General features: G+C 44.4%; 1 protein-coding gene, 1 long non-coding RNA gene and 1 pseudogene across 4 annotated transcripts; 2 read left to right on the top strand and 1 right to left on the bottom strand.

Annotated features, from left to right (window-relative positions):
• The first annotated feature begins 645 nt into the window (after positions 1 to 645).
• Positions 646 to 13,375, top strand: LOC136316480 (uncharacterized). Its single transcript, XR_010727721.1, has 3 exons — positions 646 to 1,102; positions 3,365 to 3,506; positions 13,197 to 13,375. It is a non-coding gene; the product is annotated as an uncharacterized lncRNA (long non-coding RNA).
• GTF2H5 (general transcription factor IIH subunit 5) lies at positions 7,380 to 22,634 on the bottom strand. 3 transcript variants are annotated; one of them, XM_066248554.1, is made up of 3 exons: positions 22,549 to 22,634; positions 21,654 to 21,727; positions 7,380 to 10,221 (listed from the first exon to the last, which is right to left on the bottom strand). In XM_066248554.1, exons 2-3 carry the CDS (start codon positions 21,686 to 21,688, stop codon positions 10,041 to 10,043), a joined length of 216 nt encoding a protein of 71 aa, XP_066104651.1. In that variant the 5' UTR covers positions 21,689 to 21,727; positions 22,549 to 22,634; the 3' UTR covers positions 7,380 to 10,040. The 3 variants fall into 3 exon arrangements, with proteins under 3 accessions (XP_066104651.1, XP_066104653.1, XP_066104652.1); XM_066248556.1 differs by lacking the exon at positions 22,549 to 22,634 and adding an exon at positions 22,510 to 22,532; XM_066248555.1 differs by lacking the exon at positions 22,549 to 22,634 and adding an exon at positions 22,424 to 22,503.
• Positions 18,432 to 19,201, top strand: LOC136316215 (transcription elongation factor A protein-like 8; annotated as a pseudogene).
• Positions 22,635 to 22,659: the final 25 nt, after the last annotated feature.

Raw genomic sequence — 22,659 nt, 5'->3', positions numbered from 1 at the left:
CTCTGAAATTCACTGAGACCTGTTCTATGAGTCAGCATATGCTCTGTGCAATGACTGTGTCATGCACTTGTAAAGAATGAGGATTCTGCTTCTTCGGGTGAAGTGTTCTGTAAATGGTTCCCAAACCCTCTCTGTCCTTAGTCATCTCATACTTGCTCTGCTCCAGCTCCAGAATCAGCCATTCCTCCAAGGACTCCTGATCTCTAGCATTTAGAAACCAAGGTCTGGGGCTTTTACTAGGAGGGTGTCACTCCTTCCAGGCCCTTTCAGTACACAGAGGACATTTTTGCACACGCACACATTTATAACTATTTTTAGAACTATCTGGATATATTGTAGGTGACATATTTATCGTGAGTTTATACCATATTTCCAATTCCAAACCAACAATCCCGTGTTCTGTCTAGCCTTCCCCTTTCCGTGTTTGTAAATCTTTCAGACAATGAGAAGCGGCTACTATTCTCCTCAGTATATTTACTTACTGGCTCAATGTAGCCCATTTCCTAACCTCTCTCCCCAGCGCCGCCCGTCACCTCTGCACCCTCCCTGCACTGCTCTGACGCCTCCACCAGCAGCCTCTGCACCACCCCCTTCCCTCCCCTTCTCCTTCCCACCACTGTCCCTCCGCCTTGCCACCTTCTGGAACCCTGGGGCATCCCTCTTCCTGAGCCTCAACTCCTCCCATGCCTGAGTTTCTGTGCCAGGTCTGAATGAAAGAGAGAAAGGGAAGGAGGAAAAAGAAGCAAGTATTTTCCCATCTCCTCTCTCTGGTGCTGCCCGTGGTACCCAGCAGATCCGGCCTTTCTCTGGTATCCTTTCCCCTCGGCCCGAAGAGCCCCTACAAGGATTTCCTGTAACACAGGCCTGCTGATGACAGGTCTCCAAGCTTCTGTCTGTCTGAAAGTGTTTTCATTTTGACTTCAGTCCTGAGGGGTATTTTTAGAATTCTCCTTTGACTGTTCTCTCACTTTCAACAATTTCAAGATGTGTTTTCTGGCCTTCACTGTTTTCCATGATGTATGTGATGAGTATATTTTTTCCTCTGCCTGCTTTTAAAGACTTTTTCTTTCTCTTTGGTTTCAGCACTTTGATTATCTTGTGCGTAAGTATGGCTTTTGTTTATTTATTTTTACTGATGTATTCAGTGAGAGGAGGGGAGGTAGAGATTTGGTTGGTGGTTGAGCCCCCCTGCGGGAATCTCTGCTCAGTCCCTCCTGCTAGCGAGCCCCCACCCCCCCACTCTCTCACACACACACACACTCTCACACATACACTCTCATACACACACACTCACACACTCTCTCTCACACACACACACTCACACACATACTCTCACACACTCACACACACACTCTCTCACACATACACACTCTCTCACACACACACACTCTCTCACACTCTCACAGGGCCTCAGGTTCCTTAGCAGCTGGGCCCACTCCCTCCCCTCTTGCCACTGTGCCAGGAACGGAAGTGGTTGTAGACGTCTTCTCATTCCTTTCTGGGCTTAGTTCATGTAGAGACTTTGGTGACCTCAGCCTTCTTAAGAGTTTATAAAGCGAATGACCTTGTACCTTATCTCACTTATTCTCATGGTTAGAATGAGAGCAATGTTGTGCAATTTTTTTTTTTTTTGTATTTTTCTGAAGCTGGAAATGGGGAGACAGTCAGACAGACTCCCGCATGCCCTCGACCCGGGATCCACCCGGCACGCCCACCAGGGGGTGATGCTCTGCCCCTCTGGGGCGTCGCTCTGTTGAGACCAGAGCCACTCTAGCGCCTGGGGCAGAGGCCAAGAAGCCATCCCCAGCGCCCAGGCCATCTTTGCTCCAATGGAGCCTCGGCTGAGGGAGGGGAAGAGAGAGACAGAGAAGAAGGAGAGGGGGAGAGGTGGAGAAGCAGATGGGCGCTTCTCCTGTGTGCCCTGGCCAGGAATCGAACCCAGGACTTCTGCACGCCAGGCCGACGCTCTACCACTGAGCCAACCGGCCAGGGCCTATGCAAGTTTTATTAAATGGAAATTGAAGTTCAACATTTTTTTTTAAATCCTGAAATTTTCTTTGCTCTGAACAGTTTGATATGTAAATTTTCAAGTTAGTACAACCCTGACATTGAAATTACTTAAACCACAGGAGTCAGGCAGACAGTAATCAAGTAAGGTGACACAAGGAAAAAGAACCGAAATTCTCCTTTCTGGGTTCGGGGCAAGGAGGGACCAGTTCTGGACTGCACTGTTTGGTGAAAGGAAGAGTTCCTGGTGGGCTGGGTCTGTTCTGAGCCAACTGGGAACTCCTTCCAGGTCAACAGCCTGAAGATGGGTTTGGGGCAGAACGCCAGAGGCGACCAGGAGGTGGGTGGGGGCAGGCCGGAGCCTCAGCTGTGGGCTCACCCATCAAGACGTTAAAGGAGCAGGGACGGAGAGCAGTCCAGAGCACAAAGAGTGGCAATGAGCCCACGTCCAGGTGCAGTCCAGTTCAGACAGTAGTGTCTAGGATGTCTACCTTCTCTAAATGCGTGGCCATGGACACCCAGAACTGCAAAATGCACTGGAGAGTTGCAGGAAATAAAACAAAATGCTAATTTTCATTGGGTTACAGTGGTGAGGTTGTAGCAAATATTTTTATTTATTTTATTTTTCTATTATAATACTATATATTGCTTTTAAAAGGAGAAAAGTTAGGCCCTGGCTAGTTGGCTCAGTGGTAGAGTGTAGGCCCGGCGTGTGGAAGTCCCGGGTTAGATTTCCAGCCAGGGCACACAGGAGAAGCGCCCATCTGCTTCTCCACCCTTCCCCCTCTCCTTCCTCTCTGTCTCTCTCTTCCCCTCCTGCAGCCAAAGCTCCGTTGGAGCAAAGTTGGCCCGGGTGCTGAGGATGGCTCCATGGCCTCCGCCTCAGGCACTAGAATGGCTCCAGCGGCAAATGAGCAACAGCCCCAGAGGGGCAGAGCATCACCCCCTGGTGGGCATGCTGGGTGGATCCCAGTTGTGCACAAGTGGGAGTCTGACTGTCTCCCTGCTTCTAACTTCGGAAAAATACAAAATAAAATAAAATAAAAAGAGAAGGTTAACATTTAAAAGAAGTGTACATCTAATGATTCTAGATGGAATAACAGGATAAATTCTGTCACCACGCTGTATAAAATTATCAAATGACACCATTTACCTGCCGGGCATGGCCTGAGGGAACCTGAGTGGTCAGGTGGGCAGGAGGCGGCTGTCGGCTGCCCGCTCACACCCTGTCGGGATCCTTCTGTGTTGCGGGTTCCAGGTCATTGCTTCCAGGGGCACACGAGGGCATCCTGCTGACGGGGTCACTGGGGACAGATCTCCTGCAGAAGAAGGGGTGCCTTTTTCTTTCTTTTTTTAGAGACAAAGGACAGACAGACAGACATGGCTGGACTTGTTCCATTTATCCATGCCATCACTGGTTTTCTTGTACGTGCTGTTTCCGGGATCAGACATACAACCTCAGCATATGGGGACAATGCTCTACCCACCAACAAAGCCAGGTACCCACCATCTTTTCCTTTCATTTTTCTTTTCTTGAGAGGGAGGGAGAGAGATGAGCATCAACCTGTAGTTGTGTCACTTTAATTGTTCATTGATTGCTTTTGATATGTGCCTTGACTGGGGTGGGGGGGGCTCGAGCAAAGCCAGTGAGCCTTTGCTCGAGCCAGCGACTGCACGCTCAAGCCGGTGAGCCTGCGTGCAAGCCAGATGAGATCATGCTCCAGCCGGCGACCTCGGGGTCATGAACCTGGGTCCCAGGTCGATGCTCCACCCACTCCACATCACTGGTCAGTCAGGTCCTGCCACCTCTTTCTAAGACACAGAAAGGCAATGGATAAGGCAGCTCTATGCTTTCTATCTGTCAATAGGGACATCTCGGAATTTCTATTCCTTTTACTGACAACTTTGACCATTTCCGGTGAAGTAAAGAGCCTGGCTTTATTCTGGGAAAGGTGTATTTGGCCTTCTCTGGACCGGGCGACATTACAAAGCTTCTTCTCAGTAACACCATACCATATCACTTGTTTTTCATTCCAGGTTTGTCCCTGGAATTGGGTGGGAACAGGAGGGAGAGTTTCAGGTTGCATGCTTGAAAGGCGCTTGGTTGAATAAGGGCTATGTGAAGAATGCTGGGAACACCCTTATCTGATCCATTCATCTATTCCTGTAGCTCTACAAATCAACTTTCCAATCTGTCCCTTGTCCAGAGTGGCTCCTTCATGGAAGTTCTCCTCCAATGTGAATGTGCATAGGAATCACCCAGGAAATCCATTAAAATGCCATCCTGACTCAGTAAGCTTGCAGCGGGCTCCCAGGTGAGGCCGGGGCCGCCTGTCTGCACACCACCCTTGGTGTAGCCGGGCTCTCGGGCCTTTCAGCCTCTTATGGCAAGACGGAAAAGGAACTGGGGGCTCCCAAAGGAAGTCTGGTTACTGAAGGAAAAGGGTACTTCCTCTAGTGGAGGCCAGGGCTTCTCAGAGTGGGTTGTGGACTCATGTCGGGGCATCCAAGAGTACTAATGTAGCAGCAACCAAAGTTTGCCCTTTCTAGGCAAGAGGCCGGCCTCCACTGTGGTGAATCTGAGGACCCTAGCTTTGCAAGAAAGACTGCAGCAGAGTGTGTGTGTGTGTGGGGGGGGATTCTGTTCATCAGACTGAGGTCATGGAATCTGGGGGTGCTGAGAACTCCTAAGAAGGGATGCTCACCTGGACACTTGCAAGAAAGGAAAAGCCCAAGCACTGCCTGTCCCTGGCATAATTATTTAAAAATAACCTCAACTGGTTTCTTGTGTTACTTGAAAGTCTTTCTACAAGGAACTGCCACCTGGCAACGTGTGGATCTCAAGATCAGCTGTTAGCCTGACCGGTGGTGGCACAGTGGATAGAGCATTGACTTGGGACACTAAAGTCCCAGGTTCAAAACCCCAAGGTTAGGCCCTGGCCGGTTGACTCGGCGGTAGAACGTTGGCCTGGCGTGCAGGAGTCCCGGGTTCGATTCCCGGCCAGGGCACACAGGAGAGGTGCCCACCTGCTTCTCCATCCCTCCCCCTCTCCTTCCTCTCCTCCCCTCCTGCAGCCGGGGCTCCATTGGAGTAGGGTTGGCCCGGGCGCTGAGGATGGCTCTGTGGCCTCTGCCTCGGGCACTGGAGTGGCTCTGGTTGCAGCAGAGCAACGCCCCAGAGGGGCAGAGCATCGCCCCCTGGTGGGCGTGCCGGGTGGATCCCAGTCGGTCGGGCGCATGCGGGAGTCTGTCTGACTGCCTTCCTGTTTCCAGCTTCGGAAAAATGAAAACAAAACAAAACAAAAAGAAACCCCCAAGGTTACTGGCTTGAGCACAAGCTTGCCACCTTAAGTGCAGGGTCACCAGCTTGAGAGTGGGGACACTGGCTTGAGTGCCCCCCCATCAAGGCATGTATAAGAAGAAATCAACAAACAACTAAAGTGATGCAACTACGAGTTGATGCTTTTTCTTTCTCAAAAAAATTTAAAAAACCAATCAACTGGCCCTGGCCGGTTGGCTCAGTGGTAGAGCGTCGGCCTGGCGTGCGGAAGTCCCGGGTTCGATTCCAGGCCAGGGCACACAGGAGAGGCATCCATCTGCTTCTCCACCCTTCCCCCTCTCCTTCCTCTTTGTCTCGCTCTTCCCCTCCCGCAGCTGAGGCTCCATTGGAGCAAAAGATGGCCCGGGCGCTGGGGATGGCTCCTTGGCCTCTGCCCCAGGAGCTAGAGTGGCTCTGGTCGCGACAGAGCGACCCCCGGATGGGCAGAGCATCACCCCCTGGTGGGCGTGCTGGGTGGATCCTGGTCGGGCGCATGCAGGTGTCTGTCTCACTGCCTCCCCGTTTCCAGCTTCAGAAAAATACAACCCCCCCAAAAAAAACCCCATCAACTAATTTTAATTGATTTGAGAGAGAAATATTGATTTGTTCCACTTATTTAAGCATTCATTCGTTGCTTCTTGTATGTGCCATGACTGGGAGTTGAACCTGCAACCTTGGCATATCCGGATGACTGAGCTACCTGGCCAGGGTTAGAACTAATTTTAAAGTTTATTCAAGGGGCCTGGCCTGTGGTGGCACAGTGCATAGAGAGTTGACCTGGAATGCTGAGGTTACTGGTTTGAAACCCTGGGCTTGCCCAGTCAAGGCAAATATGAAAAGCAACTACTACAAGTTGATGGTTCTTTCTAAAATCAATAAATAAAATATTTTCTTTAATTTATTGATTTTACAGAAGGGGGAGGAGCGAGAAGAATCAATTCATGGTTGCTTCACTTCAGTTGTTCACTGACTGCTTGTCACATGTGTTTTGACGGGGCAAGCCCAGGGTTTCTAACCAGCAACCTCAGCGTTCCAGGTCAGTACTCTACCCACTGTATCACCACAGGCCAGGCATACAATCTTAAAATAAAGAAAGCTTATTCAAGGGGGCCCTGGATGGGTAGCTCTGTTGGTTGGAGCACCAGTGCACCAAGGTTATGCATACAGGGCACATACAGAATGCATAAATGGGTGAAAGAATGAGCCATTTTTTCTCTTTCTCTCCTCTAAAATAAAAAAATCCAAAACAAAACAGCCCCCACCCCAAGAGAAAAAAGCTTATTCAAAGAGTGTGCTAGGCTGATTTTGTTCTACAGGGTACGAGGTTTACAGTTGTGAGCATGCAAGTTTATTCTTGTATTTTAAAAATTAATTATAGCCTGACCAGGCGGTGGCGCAGTGGATAGAGCGTCGGACTGGGATGCGGAAGTACCCAGGTTCGAGACTCCGAGGTCGCGCGGGCTCATCTGGCTTGAGCAAAGAGCTCGCCAGCTTGGACCCAAGGTCGCTGGCTCCAGCAAGGGGTTACTCGGTCTGCTGAAGGCCCACGGTCAAGGCACATGTGAGAAAGCAATCAATGAACAACTAAGAAGTCGCAATGCGCAACGAGAAACTGATGATTGATGCTTCTCATCTCTCTCTGTTCCTGTCTGTCTGTCCCTGTCTATCTCTGCCTCTGTAAAAAAAAAAAAAAAAAAAAAAAAAAAAATTAATTATAACAACCGTACAAACAACCATAAATCCACTTTTATGAGTAAGTGTTCTGTGAGAAGTGTTCTAATGACATACTATATTATTTTGGGATGGTGGGATAAAGAATTACCAAACAAAACACACTTAGAAGTGATTATGTGCCAGGTACTGTAACAATGCGTGTTACACGTTTTATTTTGCTTAATTCTTAAAACCACCCCATGAGGTATTATCGTGATTATTATCTGCATTTTACAGATAATGAAACCAAGATTAGTAATTGTAGCCCCAAATCATCAGCTAGTCAATGGTTAAAACTGAAATTCAAACACAGAATTCTTGACACCAAAATTCATGCTAGTAACCATTATGCTATATTTTTTTATTGAAACAAATGCAGGCATATTATGTACTAGAAAAAAATATTAACTTAGACACTTTCAAGGGAAATCTTCAAGGACATACAAAAGCAGACAGAACATTAACATTCACTAAGTTGCAGACTGTAGGTTTTCCTAGATTTTCCTCGGTGTCCCTTCCCCCTCCCAGATCCCATTGGGTACCACTTCACATTCAGTTGTCACGTGTCCTTAAGTCTCTTCCGATCTTGTATTTCAGTCTCGCCTTACTTTCGTGTCCTTCATGGCTTTGAGGAGCGCTGGCCAGGTATTTGTAGGATTCCCTTAAATTTGTACTGGTCTGATGTTTTTTTTCACGTAAGACTGGGGTTGCTTTTAGAACCCCAGGGTGAAGCCCTCTTCTCATCACATCAAATCAGCGGTACATGTTCTTGACATGGCTATCTCGGACGTTAATTCGGATCACTGGGCTAAGGAAGTCTTCTCCAGGTTTCTCTGCTGGACGATTACTTTCACCCGGTCCAAATCTCCTCTTTGGAAAGCACGCCACTAAATGCAGCACATACTCATGGTAGGGGACTAAGCGCCCACTGGACGGAAAAGTATCCACAGAAGTGATTTGGAAAGACCCCCAGGGAATTTTAAAGGTTGAGAATCACTGACCTAAGTCAATTATTCTTTCCCTCTTTGCCAATGAGTCGTCCAGGGACAGACAGGTGGGAAGATTCTGGGAAGCACTTTTCTCCCTGATTTCAAGTTACACCACAGAAAGTTTTTCTGTGTTTTCTCTGCTGCCCAGTGGAGCCTTCCTCTCCTTGTTTGGGTTGCTGCTATGAACAAAATATCTTGGAGCGGTAGCCACTGTATTGTGACCATGATGTAGTAAGCCAGGAACAAAAAGCCAACATTATGAGGATGACAGAGGAGAAGCAGTCTGAACCATCTGGAACTGTCTCCAGACTTCTTGTTATATTATATTAGACAATTACACTTCTTTATTGTTTAAGTAACTCTTTGTTGCTGTTTGAAGTTAAAAGCATTCTGATTGATTTCAGAAACAGAGCAAGAGGAAGCATTCATTTGTTGTTCCACTTAGTTATACAGTCATTAGTCGCTTACTGATATGCCCTGACTGGGGATTGAACCCACAACCTTGGTGTTTCCAGATGACGCTCTAACGGACTGAGCTAAGTGGCCAGGTCCACCTCATCTATCTTCTTAAAAACTGTATCTATCCTTTCCATCTAGGACATGGTAAGTACTTAATAATTATTTTTGGAATGAATAAGTGGAGGACTGAATTGAGCTAAAGAAGCTATTATAATAGCAAGAGAATATCAATGTAACTAATGCCAGTGTATCTGCAAGTAGATTCAGTACTTCTATTTTTTCTTAAACAAATATAATAAAGTTGTACATATTCTGCTACTGGAGAAAAATTAGTATGACCACTTGATAGTGGTAAAATTTTTTGATACACGTTTATCAAGTTCAAGTTGAAGTTTAATAAAACTATGGATTTTTAAATGTCTGTAGTGTGGTTAAAGCAAAGAATGGTATACCTGTGTGCAACAATGAGAATGAAAACACTAGCTGGCTCTTTAAGAACAGGAGTGAGGAGGGTGGTCAGGGGTACCAATTCCCGTGCAGCCGAACATCCTTGTATAACTTCTAACTCCCCCAAACTTAACTACTCATAGCTTACTCTTGGCTGGGAGCCTCACCAATAATATAAATAGTTGATTAACACATATTTGGAAAGTTATATGTATTATATACTGTATTCTTGCAATAAAGTGAGAGAATAATGTTATTAAGAAAATCATATGGAAAATACATTGGGTATTCATTGGAAAAATCCACATATAAGTGGACTCTCACAGTTCAAACCAGTGTTGTTCAAGGTCAACTGTATAACGTTGTGCAACAGCACACATGACTCTCACAAGTAGAGTGCTGAGTAATAGAGCCCAGAAGGAATCCACGCAACATGACCCACTGATAGCTCATAAACAAGCAAAATTAGTTTATGCTGTTCAAGGTCAGCACAGTGTCTACCCTTAGGCGTTTCTAGGAAAGGGCTTCTGGGACGGTGATAATTGCTTTTTCTTGATCTGGGCACTGCGATAGAAGTGTGTTCAGTTCATGGAAATTCTGAGATTTGTACATTTATGACTTGTGCACTTTCTGTATGTATGTTATATATATACTTTGATTAAAAACTTCTCTGAAGTTTCAACCTAGAACAAAACTAACCATACCCACACTACAAAAACTCACAACTATTAATAGGAACAAGCAAAGCAAAATAGGCATATAGGCTAGACTGATAATTAAAAGTCACATTCCATTATATTCTTAATGCATTAAATTGGAATGAAAAAGGTAGGAAAACCATATACATTTATATTTTAATAAAGGACAATGAAAGTCAAATTATAGCCAACTGTTAAAGCTTTTTTTTAAAAATTCTAATATACTTGCATTGAAAAAACAGAACATAAAAATTGGTTCAGGGGCTTTTTTTCTGAACAAATGATACCCCAGTCTTCCCCTCAGCATGCTTCTCCACAGTATGTCTAACCTGTCACCTAAGATACTAAATGGTAACAGTCTCTCGTATCTGTTACATTTAATTCCTAACTGGTCAATATCGAATATTTTCACTTCTGGGTAAGAGAAAAAGCATTTTGGTCCATTAATTCACCTACTCGCTCCTGGAGGACATTAACCAACTCTGCTATTACGAAGACGTGTGTGTCATCAATGTCTTGAATGATGAACTTCTTCCCTAGGGCATTTGACTCATCCAAGTACAGCAGAAACTGCTTCATGGCAGGGTCACTGCAGAGATAAACACATGATGATGAGAAACCTTATTGTCAAATTATACCAAAACCCAAGTGATTAGAATTGAGCACGCAGAATTTTTAGGTTAATTTAAAAAGTCCTAAACTCCCACTCTGCCTTAAGTGCTAATGAGTTATAAATGTGGCTTCATTTTAGAATTGTTAGTGCAAGTTTAAGAGAAAGAGGGCAATGATAATTTCTTTCTGAGAGAGCCACAGAGGGAGGGAGGTAGGGAGGGGAAAGAGATGAGAAGCATCAACTTGTAGTCGCTTCCCTTTAGTTGTTTATTAACTGCTTCTCATACATGCCTTGACTAGGGGCTCAAGCAGAGCCAGTGACCTTGGGATCACGCTGATGATCCCGCGCTCAAGCCAATGAGCACATTCTGGCCGACAATCTCTGGGTTTTGAACCAGGGCCCTGAGCATCCTGGGCCGATGCTCAACCACTATGCCACCACCGACTAGGCATCAATTAATACAATTGTAAAAGAATAATTTGTCACTGGCAAGTGAAAAAAGTAATGTCCAAAGCTTTGTGGTTAACAGACCTAGAATCACAGCTTCCTTAACCGATTTTAAAAATGAATGTCCCTACTTGTCCACAATCATGACATTTAAAGAGCCAACAGCTTTTCACTACCACGCCAGTGACAAATTAACTTACAAAACCAGTTAAATCGACACTTTGACAAAGCAGGCTGTACTGCTAGTCAGATTTGGATGCAACCCTGGCTTTATCTCTTACTGTGTGACTTAACATGTACTGAATCTTCCAAAGCCTCAAAGTAAGTCTACGTAACAGAATTGTTATGGAAATTAAAGGAGAAAAATGCCAAAGACAATATTTGTTCTGCAGCAGGTACTCAAGTTCTTTCCCTTCCCTAAAATTCTGAACCTGTAAGTCTGAACTGTCATTCAGAATCTTTTTTTTGTGTGTGTGTATTTTTCCGAAACTGGAAACAGGGAGGCAGTCACAGACTCCTGCACGCTCCGACCGGGATCCGCCCGGCACACCCACCAGGAGCGATGCTCTGCTCCTCTGGGGCATTGCTCCGCTGCAACCAGAGCCACTCTAGCACCTGAGGCAGAGGCCACAGAGCCACCCTCAGCACCCGGGCCAACTTTGCTCCAATGGGGCCTTGGCTGCAGGAGGGGAAGAGAGAGACAAAGAGGAAGGAGAGGGGGAGGGGTGGAGAAGCAGATGGGCGCTTCTCCTGTGTGCCCTGGCTGGGAATCGAACCCGGGACTCCTGCACGCCAGGCCGATGCTCTACCACTGAGCCAACCAGCCAAGGCTGTCATTCAGAATCTTAAAAAAAAAAAATCCTAACAAAATATCTGAGAATACTGAGCTCAAAGACAAGATCCAAATTCAATTCTACTTATTGTGATTTAGTTTGGAATGAATAGGATAGTAAAAAGGATATAATTTCTTGGATTTACAGAAATAGGTCTCTTTCATAAAAGCCTTGAATCACAACAAAAGACATTCTTCAGATCTAATATACAATAATTGGCAAAAATATAAAAATATCAAGATGCATAAGGATTTTTTAAATTCTTTATTTTTTTTGTATTTTTCTGAAGTGAGAATTGGGGTGGCAGAGACAGACACCCGCATGTGGCCAACCGGGATCCACCTCACATGCCCACCAGGGGCAATGCTCTGCCCATCTGCGTGTTGCTCCCTTGCAACAGGAGCCATTCCAGTGCCTGAGGCAGAGGCTATGGAGCCATACTCAGTGCCTGGGGCCAATTTTGCTCCAATGGAGCCTTGGCTGCGGGAGGGGAAGAGAGAGACAGAGAGGAAGGAGAGGGGGAGGGGTGGGGAAGCAGATGGTCGCTTCTCTTGTGTGTCCTGGCCGAAATCAAACCCAGGACTTCCACATGCAGGGCCGATGCTCTACCACTGAGCAAACTGGCCAGGGCTGGATTTTTTTAATTCTTAAAGAAAAGATAATCTTACATTTGTTTGGTTTCTTGACGAAATGCCAACATGAGTTACAAAGATATTAATTTAATTCAAAAGAGGTCAGTGTAATTTAATAAACAATACAAATGTTTTACTTCTTTCACGTATAAACGTAGGTGTAAGTGAAGCCAACACTGTAAAAGCCTTAATCACTAAATGAGTATGGTTCATGGTATATTAACTATTAATAGAGTGAAGACCTCCTAGTGATTTTAATTACCTTCATCTTACCACTAAAATGATTTTGCTAACAATAAACTATACTATAAAATGATGTGAATAAATAAATAAACCCAAGTCAGAATTGACACCGGCTTTAAATTTAGTTTCCAGTATGTTTATCTTACACTTAGATTATATTGACATCTATTTACTTAGGTTTGGCAAAATTCAGTTCTGTTCTATGGTTGTAGTATTAGAACGGCCATATCAGTGTGAGGTATTAATTTGCTCAGAAGTAGTACAATTGCTATTTTAAGTTTTATTCACTCATTTGATAAATACTTATTAAATATCTATCATGCGCCAGGCATTATTCCAGTCCTGCAGATTCGCAGTGAACTAAGAACCCTCCTTGTCACGGAGCTTACATTCTAGTGGAGAACACACACACACATACCAGAGGAGACAAGAAATGCGTGTTGAAAGTGACAGGATCTTGCAAGTTTAAATAAGGGAGTACAGGAAAGCCTTACTGCGCAGGGGATATCCGAACAAATGCCAGGAGGGGTGAGCCATGTGTGTGGTGATGTGGAAGAGCGTCCTAGGGCAAGTGAACAGCAAGGCCAGGGTCCTGGAAAGGGGCCACAGAGGGTAGAGCAGTGGGAGAGATCAGAAAATTAAGACTGGTCCAGACCACCCCTGGCCAGTTTGCTCAGTGGTAGAGCATTGGCCCAGAGTGTGGAAGTCCAGGGTTTGATTCCTGGTCAGGGCACACAGAAGAAGCGCTCATCTGTTTCTTTAACCCTCCCACTTCTCTATCTCTCTTCTCCCACAGCTATGGCTTGATTGGAGCAAGTTGGCCCCGGCACTGAGGATGGCCCCATAGCCTCCGCCTCAGGCCCTAAGAAGAGCTTGGTTGCTGAGCAATGGAGCAATGCCCCAGATGGGCAAAGCATCACTTCCCAGTGGGCATGCTGGGTGGATCCTTGTTCAGGGTGCATGCAGGAGTCTGTCTCTGCCTCCCCTCCTCTCACAGAATAAAACAAAACAAAACAAAAACTGGTCCAGATGATGCAGGGCCTTGAAGATGATTTCAGGGACTTTGGCTTTTACTAAGTGATATGACTTAACTTACAAACTGACTTAAATTTTAAATGTAAGGATCACACTGCCTGCTGGGTTGAGAAAAGCCTGGGGAGAGAGGAAGGATGGTGGCAGAGCAAGGGTGGAAAAGGGTACCAGACGGAGTGCCCGGGAAAGAGGAGGTGGTGGTCCGAGGTAGGTGTCTCAAACGGAGACCCTGGAGGTGGCAGTTTGGTAGGGACAGGTGTGGGTCTGACTGCGAGTGAGTGGCCACAACAGGGTGGAAGACAGACTCATTGGAAGAGGAGGTCAAGGAACTCAGAGGACAGGATATTGAAAGGACTGTCCACAGGTATCGCAATCACTTAATTTGGGAGGACAGCTACTGAAGAGTGACAGCTAGTCTTCAAGGAAAATCCCTCAAGGAAACATGTGGGTGTTTGTGGGTTACTACAAAATGGCTGGTCTAGTAGTCTGATGGCATGACATTCAGAACTGGGGTTTCTATGGAAAAGGGAGGAGAATTGCTAGGAAAATTGCTAGAAGTGGCAACATGAGGAGTAATTCTGGCCCAATGGTACCAGAGGTACTAGAGAAAAAAGTCAACACTTGGTAGGGTTGTGGGAGTGGCAGTATGCTCAGGAGAAAGCCAGGTTTGGTTCCAGCCCAAAGGAGAAGGGGGCTGGAGAAGGAGGAGGAAAAGTTGAGGAGGCCAGGGATACAGGGACTCTGCTGCTACCTCAGAGTAGAGGACAAAGTGGAAATGATGGGTAGGCATGAATTTAACAAGCACATGTACACAGCCACGAGATAAGCAGTGAGGGACGGCCTGGGAGTCTGCGGCCTTTCGGGTGACTGAAGACAGGAAAGGATAAGAAGTATGAGAACGAGGTCTGCAGGCAGATGACGACTGGGAGGCGGAAAGGAAACAACCAGTGATGGACAGCAGAGACTGCGGGTCTTTGACAAAGACAGATAATGTAGTGGTCACAGATTTAGACAGATACAGATGTTAAACTGAACATTTTTAGCAACTCCCTAATTTTGGCAGTTTATACAGAATAACAAATGAAATAAATATTGTAAAGCAGTAACACACTGTACACTGAAAATCTCACTGAGGCACACAATTTATCAACAGTTGACAAAAATCAGGCCACAAAACAAAATTAGAAAGCTTAAACAGCAATTACAAAGCTCGAAGGAACCTGGGGGTGATGAAGGGGGTGACCAGGTTCTTCCAGGTGTTTTCAAAATGCAAACGAGGAGACAGACCCACAGGACACGGACCCCAAGCTTCAGCTTCCCCAAAACTACTACTATTTTCCTGCTCAGACTCTTTTTAAAAACTTAATTGTTCTGCTCAACTTTTCCTGGCCTGTACAAATTAAGGGTAGGTGGGGACAGGGGTGGAGAATAAAGGGAGAGTAATGGAAAAGTAGGCAGGTGTGGGGGACGGACAGAAGTCCTCTGCTTTCCTGCTCTACACCTGGGCTGCTCCTCCTTCCCTGCCATAAAAGGGCAGAGGACTTACCTTTCTGTCTCAGGTCCCACAAGACGCTTAATATTTTCTATAAAAATCACTGAAGTTTCTCAGGATATATTTCACACAACAGGACAATTGTTTTCTGTTGGCCCTTTAAAATCAATTTCAGGTCTGTAAAGCCAGGAGCCAGGGCCAGGGCTACCAACACAGCAGCCTCCCGGCCCATGCAGGTTCGCATTGGATTCGGACAGTCGGTAAAGAAACAGCGGAGCCAAAAACTGATGGGCCATAGTCTTTAATCCTAGCTTGCACCCGGCGGGCAAGTAAAAATACACACTGGGCTCCAAAACCCACTCACATTCAGTGCTCACAAAGCTATTGACTTATCCGAGTTTCCTAGAATCAAAGGTTTCTAGCTCACCAGCCTTATTCTCCTCAGTTCCCCATCTCCTTCCTTATCCCAGATACAAACTCTACACAAACTGGCATCTCACTCAGCACTCCGCCATCTTGACTGCTTCTCCTGGCCACATGGCCTCTTTCTGCTCTCTGCTCTGCTCTCTCTGCTCTCTCATGCTAATCATCCCAGGATCCAAGAGCACAAGCTCCCATTCTGCCCCCATTTTATAGTGTAGATTCAAAACCTTTAATCCAATATACAAAATAGGGAAGTCTCTAATACAAAGTCACTTCTCTGAGGCATAATTGGATTGTACCACCCCACATCAAAACGGGTGGGAAAGGCTTAATCCCAAAACCAAGCCCCAGGTTGCAAGGATTCTCAACACACATTAATATCACCTGGGCGACGGCCTCACATGGGCAGCACCATCTTTAACAAAGTGAGCATAATACATTTTATCTGCCCAAAAAGGTCCAAACGTAACAGTAACGAGGACAAATATGGACAATATTAAAATTGCTCTCCAAATGGGATATACTATCTTGTTACTGTCTGAGCTCAGGGCATTCAGATGACACCAATTTACTCTAGTAATTGGCTGCTATACAAAGTATCAGCACCAGGGTTAAGTGGTTATAAAAAATAATGTCTACATTTCTGGATGAAATAAATTAACATCATTTCAGTGAAATGAAAGATAAAGAACTGAAACCAACATGTGTCTGAAGACTCACATCTGTGCTTTAAATTACAATTATAGTGTTTTCAAAATTTCTCCATTTGCATATATGGGGGAGGGGGCAAATTCTACCTCTCATCTGGTTCTTTTGGCTGGTTGAATAATCAAGCCAACATAAAATAGGGTAACAGGCGTAAATCAAATTGAATTTCCTGCTCAGGGGAACCCCACATACAAGATAAGGGGGAGACCTCACGTACACAAGATGTTCAGAGACAGAACAAGAAAATGAGGAACATCTGACATCCTTGGTAAAGGACTGAGATAAGGTGCCTGAGGCTTCAGAAGAAAGCAGATGTTGGATAATTACATGTTTGGCCTGCCCTACAGACAGGTCTGAGGTTATTTCTGGTGACAATTTTTATTATGGGCAAGGCCCCTAATTTAAATTCTTCTGGGCCTGATCAGGCAGTGGTGCAGCAGATAGTATCTGGATTGTGAGGATGCAGGTTCAAAACCCTGAGGTCGCCGGCTTGAGCATGGGATCATAAACATGACCCCATGGTTGTTGGCTTGAGCAAGGGGTCATTAGCTCACTGGAGCCCCCCATTTGAGGCACATATAAGAAAGCAATCAATGAAGGACTAAGAGTAAGGCAACTACGAGTTAATGCTTTCTCATCTCTCTTCCTGTCTCTATCAGTAAAAAAAAAAAAAAAAAAAAAAAAAAAGACAAAACACACACATACAAATTTAAAGTTAGCTTTAGATTTTGATATTTGATAAGCCTTGGGAGAATTGAACCTTATATCCATGCACCTTAATTTTCAGTTCACTGATAGTTGGGCCTAAACCCACCACTAAAACCCAGTTCATTTGCTGCTTTACTGTAGACTCAAAACCAGCTCGAAGGAACTGACAGGGAGTTTAGATCTGGCAGTAAGGTAAGCCACTCCTAGACAGGTGTCAGATTAAGACCCCCTTCTGGAACTAGGCCAAACCTGTCTGAGAAGTATTTTGCTGGCTGCCTGGACTCAACAGAACAGCACTACTGAGATTTATGTGACCTTGTATGATGATGTGACTGGAATTTGGAGAGAAAATCACAGGACAATGGAAGTAGATCCTTGAATGGTTTGCCTATAAACTCTAGACCTACGCAACTCAGTACTCAAATAACCTACATGCTTTACACAATCTATGGGTTCTATCAGAGAATAAACTTACACTGATGCTGTATTACTAACAACCTTCTCTTTGGCATCAGATACAGACATGAGGGAAACAAGGATTTTCCAGTTATTACTCCTACAGACATACACACCTGACAGTGACAGAGTTCCCACAAGTCCTAGCCATGCCTTTCATGAATCTGTTCTTAGGCCTGGAATCTTTCGGGGAGATTTATATTGTTGGGAAAACAGCCTTTTAAAAAATTGTGCAGGCCACACTTTAGAATTCACCTTGAAGGGAAAAATTACTTGCAAGGACAGTATTCATCTACAAAATAAAAATTAAGTAGTCCTAGTGTGAAACAATACTCCATTGGGATCATCAAATTTCAGCTAAGTGCTTCTAGACTTTAAATGCATTTTAACAAGATCCTCTGTATGTGCAATTCTGATTTAAAAGATTTGGGGTGAGGTCTGAGATTTTGTATTGCTAACTCCAGATGCTGTTAGTTTGGGGATTACAAGAGAAAGGTGATAAGAGGGCCATTAGAGCCCAGGCTAAATTCAGAGGCTTGATAACCCAACAGCAAATCAGGCACGGAGCTCACCCAATCAAGGGAAGAAAACTAACACCTCGGTTCCTTTTACAAATCTGCATGCTTTGTCCTTAAGACAGAACTGAAAGCCTGCAATTGAAATTTTAACGAGTCTCCCAGAGTTGTGCTCTTTAAAATGCAGCCCAACCACTGTATTTTTTTCAAATTGAAGCAGATGTTTAATACAATCCCAAACATCATTCCAAAAGGATTACTTTGGAAACAGACTATTAGTCCAAGGTCATTCTAAAATAGGCAGCAATGACAAAAAAAAAAAAAAAAAAAAAAAAAGAGGACATGGGCTGGGACTAGGGAAGGAAGGTAGTAAGTAAGTGAGACTGATAAAGAAGAGACATCATGTATCACTAAGGAAGGGAATAAATGGCATCTGACAACTGTTTAGCTATTTGACCAAAAAAGGGACTAATTCAGATCTTCACTTCATAATATGCCTCCTCCCAATAAATTCCAGGCAAATGAAATTTAAAACATCAACAAAAACAAAAATAAGAAGCTCTACCAAAGAAAAGTGAGTCTTTATCAAATCCCATCGTTAAGATTAAATTTAGGAGAAGAAGAAGAAACAAAAGGGAAAACTGATAGGTAATTACTGTGTGTACATCCTCTTTGTTAAAAAATAACATTAAGGAGCTCTGTATCGCTGGAGGAGAGAAGTGTCCGGATCCTTTCAGGACTCCTGGTCTGTTGGGCGCGACGCAAATCGAGTGAGGGAAGGAGAAAAATCTCCCGGATCCCTACAGGATTAATTTATTTAAAAAGGAAATAATAGAAAAATACCCAACATGCAGACGTCTTCTGAGGAAAATGAAGGAAACCCACAGGGCGTGCCAAGGGCCGACCAAGAGCACCCTTCGGAGGATGTACCCCAGGAGGCAGGAGGGGATCCTCAACCTCCCCGGGACGGAGCGAGGCAGGAAGCAGCAGGAAACCTTTGAGGCGGGCCCCCTCAGCCGGTCCAAGAATTTAAAGAGGACACTCCCGTTAGGTATTTGGACCCTGAAGAAATGCTGAGAGGAGTAGATGAGTTGGAAAGGCTTAGGGAAGAAATAAGAAGAGTAAGAAACAAGTGAAACAAGTTTGTGATGATGCATTGGAAGCAAAGACATTAACGCAGACGTCCTTATCCTGTGTGCTTTAGGCCTTGAATTCTTTTTTTTTTAAATCTGATAGTAAAATCTGGCCCCTGCTTTCTTTCTGTTAGCATTTTCTGACATCTTTTACCTTCCTTTTACTTTTAATCAGCTGGTGGAATTTTGTTTTAGGCAGTTATTACCAGCATCTTACTGGATTTTGTATTTTGATCCATTCTCCAGGCCTATTTTTCAATTGGGCAGTTTCTCACAAATGCATGAAAATATGTTAAGTCCATATTGTGTAACACATAACAAATTACAAAGCAGTATATTTAGTATCAGCTCAAATGTAGAATAAAAACGCAAACGATGTGTACGCGTGTGTATACATACATACATCCAAAACTTAACTGTGTGATGTGAGTCTTCCTTTTGCTTAATACGTATTTTTTAATGAACACATGTTGCAAACAATTAAAAAAATTTTTAATAAGAGAATTAAGTAATTTGCAGCCAGCTTATAAGGGCAATGGGGGCACCTAAACTCTTGATTGAAGTAACTATTAAAATGTAAACCTCAAATTACCTCTGGATCTCTTAAACAGAGGAATAAAACTGGCAATTATTACAGACAACAACAACAAAAAATAACATTAAGGTCTGACCTGTGGTGGCGCAGTGGCTAAAGCGTCGACCTGGAAATGCTGAGGTCGCCGGTTTGAAACCCTGGGCTTGCCCGGTCAAGGCACATATGGGATTGATGCTTCCAGCTCCTCCCCCCTTCTCTCTCTCTGTCTCTCCTCTCTCTCTCTCCCTCTCCTCTCCAAAAATGAAATAAAAAAAAATTAAAAAAAAAATAACATTAAGAGACCAACCAGGAAATGTTTCCATTAGCTATAACAAAGTAATAAGAGAAAGGAAGCACAAAAAGAAAGAAAGAAGAAGTAGTAAGGGAAAGAAAGCCTAGCAGTTTTCACCAAAAGAAAACAGCACCCTGTGTTTAGATTTCCCCAAGTGAACACCTCTCACCTCTCTAGCACTTTATTCTTTTCAACATATATTCTAGTCTTTCACATTAAAAGAACAAAGAAACCCAGAAACCTGAGTCCCTCATCCTCTCCTTCTTCAGTTACCAGCCCATTTCTCTATTCCTTTGCTCATTATCACAACAAAAACTTCTCCAGTTTCCACTTCCTCACCTTCCTTTCTTTCCCTTTTCAACAGTATACTCCTGTCTGGCTTCTATTCCACCTTTCCATTAAAATAGCCCCCCCCCCCAAATCAATGGCCCCCAGTGTCATCTTATTCCATCTCTTACCACCACTTGAACGGCCCACTCACCTACATGAAATACCCTAACTTCCCTCCTACATCACTGGCTGTCTGCTTCTGAACTGCTTTTGTTGGTGTCTCCTCCACCCCAACTCTAAACTTGCACTACCCATAGACAGCCCACCGGTCACATGTCACTACTGAGCACTTGAAATGCAAACAGTCTGTGAAATGTGCTGTAAAACACATATTCGATTTTGAAGCGTGACTATGAAAAGAGACAACACAATTTTGAAGTCTTAGTACAGACTCTGAAGACTTAGCTCATGTTGAAACATTCTGGACATATTGGGAGAAATATACCAAATTCACCTGCTTCATTTTACTTTTTTCATGTGGCTACTAGAAAATTTAAGACTGCATATGTGCCTCACATTATATATATTTGTAAAGGACAGTGTTGCTATAAATGCAAGAAGTATTCTAGAATTTGGACTTGCTCCTGCCTTGCTATCACAGTAAACAGTACCATTATGCATATACAGGAGGTCCTCGGGTTAGGACAGTCTCAACATACGCTGTTTCCAGTTTACGACACTCATTCCCATAAAAACTTAAAAAAATAATTAAGACATGAGTATTTCAGCTTACACTGTTAAAAGCCCTACTTACGGACTACGCCTGCAGCGGAAGAATACACAGTAATGCGGCCCATGAGTGAGTTAGAAACCCCAGCACCCTTACTTACGCCATTTTGGGCTGTTAAAACTGCAAACATTCCATTTGTGTTAGGCTATGGTGTGTTTTGACTTACCCCAAAATTCGGGCTACCTTACTGTGGTAGGAATGTTAACTGTGGCATGACCCAAGGACCCCCTGTAATGGCTCCTATTTAGGGCATAGAGACATAGACAAGAGTATTTTCAGATAGTGGGAGTGTCTAGTGTCTACAGAGCAGGATTCCCAGATAAGACAAGTTACTGGGGAGACAAACAAGTGAGACTGAGCAACACTGGTCCAGCAGGGCAGGTGTTCGGCTGCGTGAAAACTAAGCCCTACATTAGCTTGCTTTGAGGAACTGAACCTTCGCCAGCATTCGTGGCTTTTCCTTTGAAATGCAGGTCAAAGGAACCTTCATTTCAAAGGTTTAGCAACCTTCAACTGACTCTTTTTTTCTCACGTTTTTTTTTAAAGACCATAGTTTGTGATGGTGAAGTCTTAAATAAACCCTAAAATTCTAGTCAATCCCTAATGGTTTTAGAACACCAGCTCTGTTCCTCTAAAGACAACTAATCTAACAAATACGCTACCTCTGACCATGACTTGGTGGAAATAATGCCAATTATATGAATTCAACAGAAACATTGAAATCCAGCACCAGGAAGATACTTTGTAACCAAATAAACAAAAAATGAAGTTGGGGAAGCTGATAAACTTGATTCATTCAGATCTTAAAACAAAGGAGAAAAAGAATTTTAAAAAACCCCTCAAGTATTAAAACTACTAACCATTCTATCAGCACTCCTTTCAGGACGTTGACCATCTTTTCCTCAGTCAGAAGATGCAGGTGGCTTTAAAAATGCTAACAAGAATAAGGTGACATAAAATTCAAAAGCACCAACTTTAATACACAAGTGGAGACTTACCTCTGAAATGAGGCAGCATATGAAATAATAATAAACATTTAAGTGTGAAAGGCATAGGGCTAAAGGAAACATACAGATATTCTTATCTTTTAATAAAATTACACGAGTCTATTGGAATATTAATGTATAAACCTTACTTGCAAGTGAATTCTACCCAATCCTAATAAAAGCAAGGGGCTTAACTACATTGCTGTGTCCAACCCAGTTTTTAAAACATTAGTGGAAAGATTCCTCTTCTCACCCAGGGGTATGACAAAAAACAAGATCCTGGGAGGAAGGAATCACAGAATGGTATCTCTGAAAGGCGCCTCAAAAATTGTAGCGCTGGTCCAATTAGCTCGCTCTACAGATGAGATAGAGCCTTCGAAGAGACGTAGTTTCAACCCCGCATCCCCCCAAAAGGGTACAAGGTAGGTCTCCAAGCTTCTGGTCTTTTACCAAATGAATTACGTTCCCTAGGAATCTATGCTAAAAGAATACAAAATAAAACCACCAGTGCCTGCCAAGCTAACCTTTAACCCGACGACACCTGGTCGAAGGGCAATGACTCCCCAAAGGGAATCCACGGGTCAATCACTGCGGGCCAGCAGCCGGCCTCGTCAGAAGGGGCCCGGAGGGTGCAGGGCACCGACCTGGACCCCAGCACCTGGAGGACAGGCTTCCAGGTCTCTTAGCTCCCTCCTCTCTTCCTTCGGGACCCCTTCCATCTTCCACGAACCCCACTTTCCTCTCTAGCTCGGAGACGAGACGCACGTACCTCCGCCCATAGACCCAGGAGCACCTCCGAGTCGCGGAAAGAGCACGCCAGCGCCAGTGACGCCATCGCGTCGGCGACGCCCTTGAGGGTGGGAGGCGGGGCGCGGGCTGG

Source organism: Saccopteryx bilineata, chromosome 12, assembly GCF_036850765.1.
Source record: "Saccopteryx bilineata isolate mSacBil1 chromosome 12, mSacBil1_pri_phased_curated, whole genome shotgun sequence".
NCBI classification, from domain to species: Eukaryota; Metazoa; Chordata; class Mammalia; order Chiroptera; family Emballonuridae; genus Saccopteryx; species Saccopteryx bilineata.
Note: the sequence above shows the minus strand (reverse complement) of the source record. Positions and strands in the feature narration are given on the sequence as shown.

Excerpts from the sequence above, each read along its gene's own strand:
- GTF2H5 (XM_066248554.1), bottom strand. The coding sequence starts at position 21,688 with ATGGTCAACGTCCTGAAAGGAGTGCTGATAGAATG. Across the intron at positions 10,222-21,653 it reads AAAGGAGTGCTGATAGAATG|TGACCCTGCCATGAAGCAGT; the intron begins GTTAGTAGTTTT and ends TTATCTCTGCAG.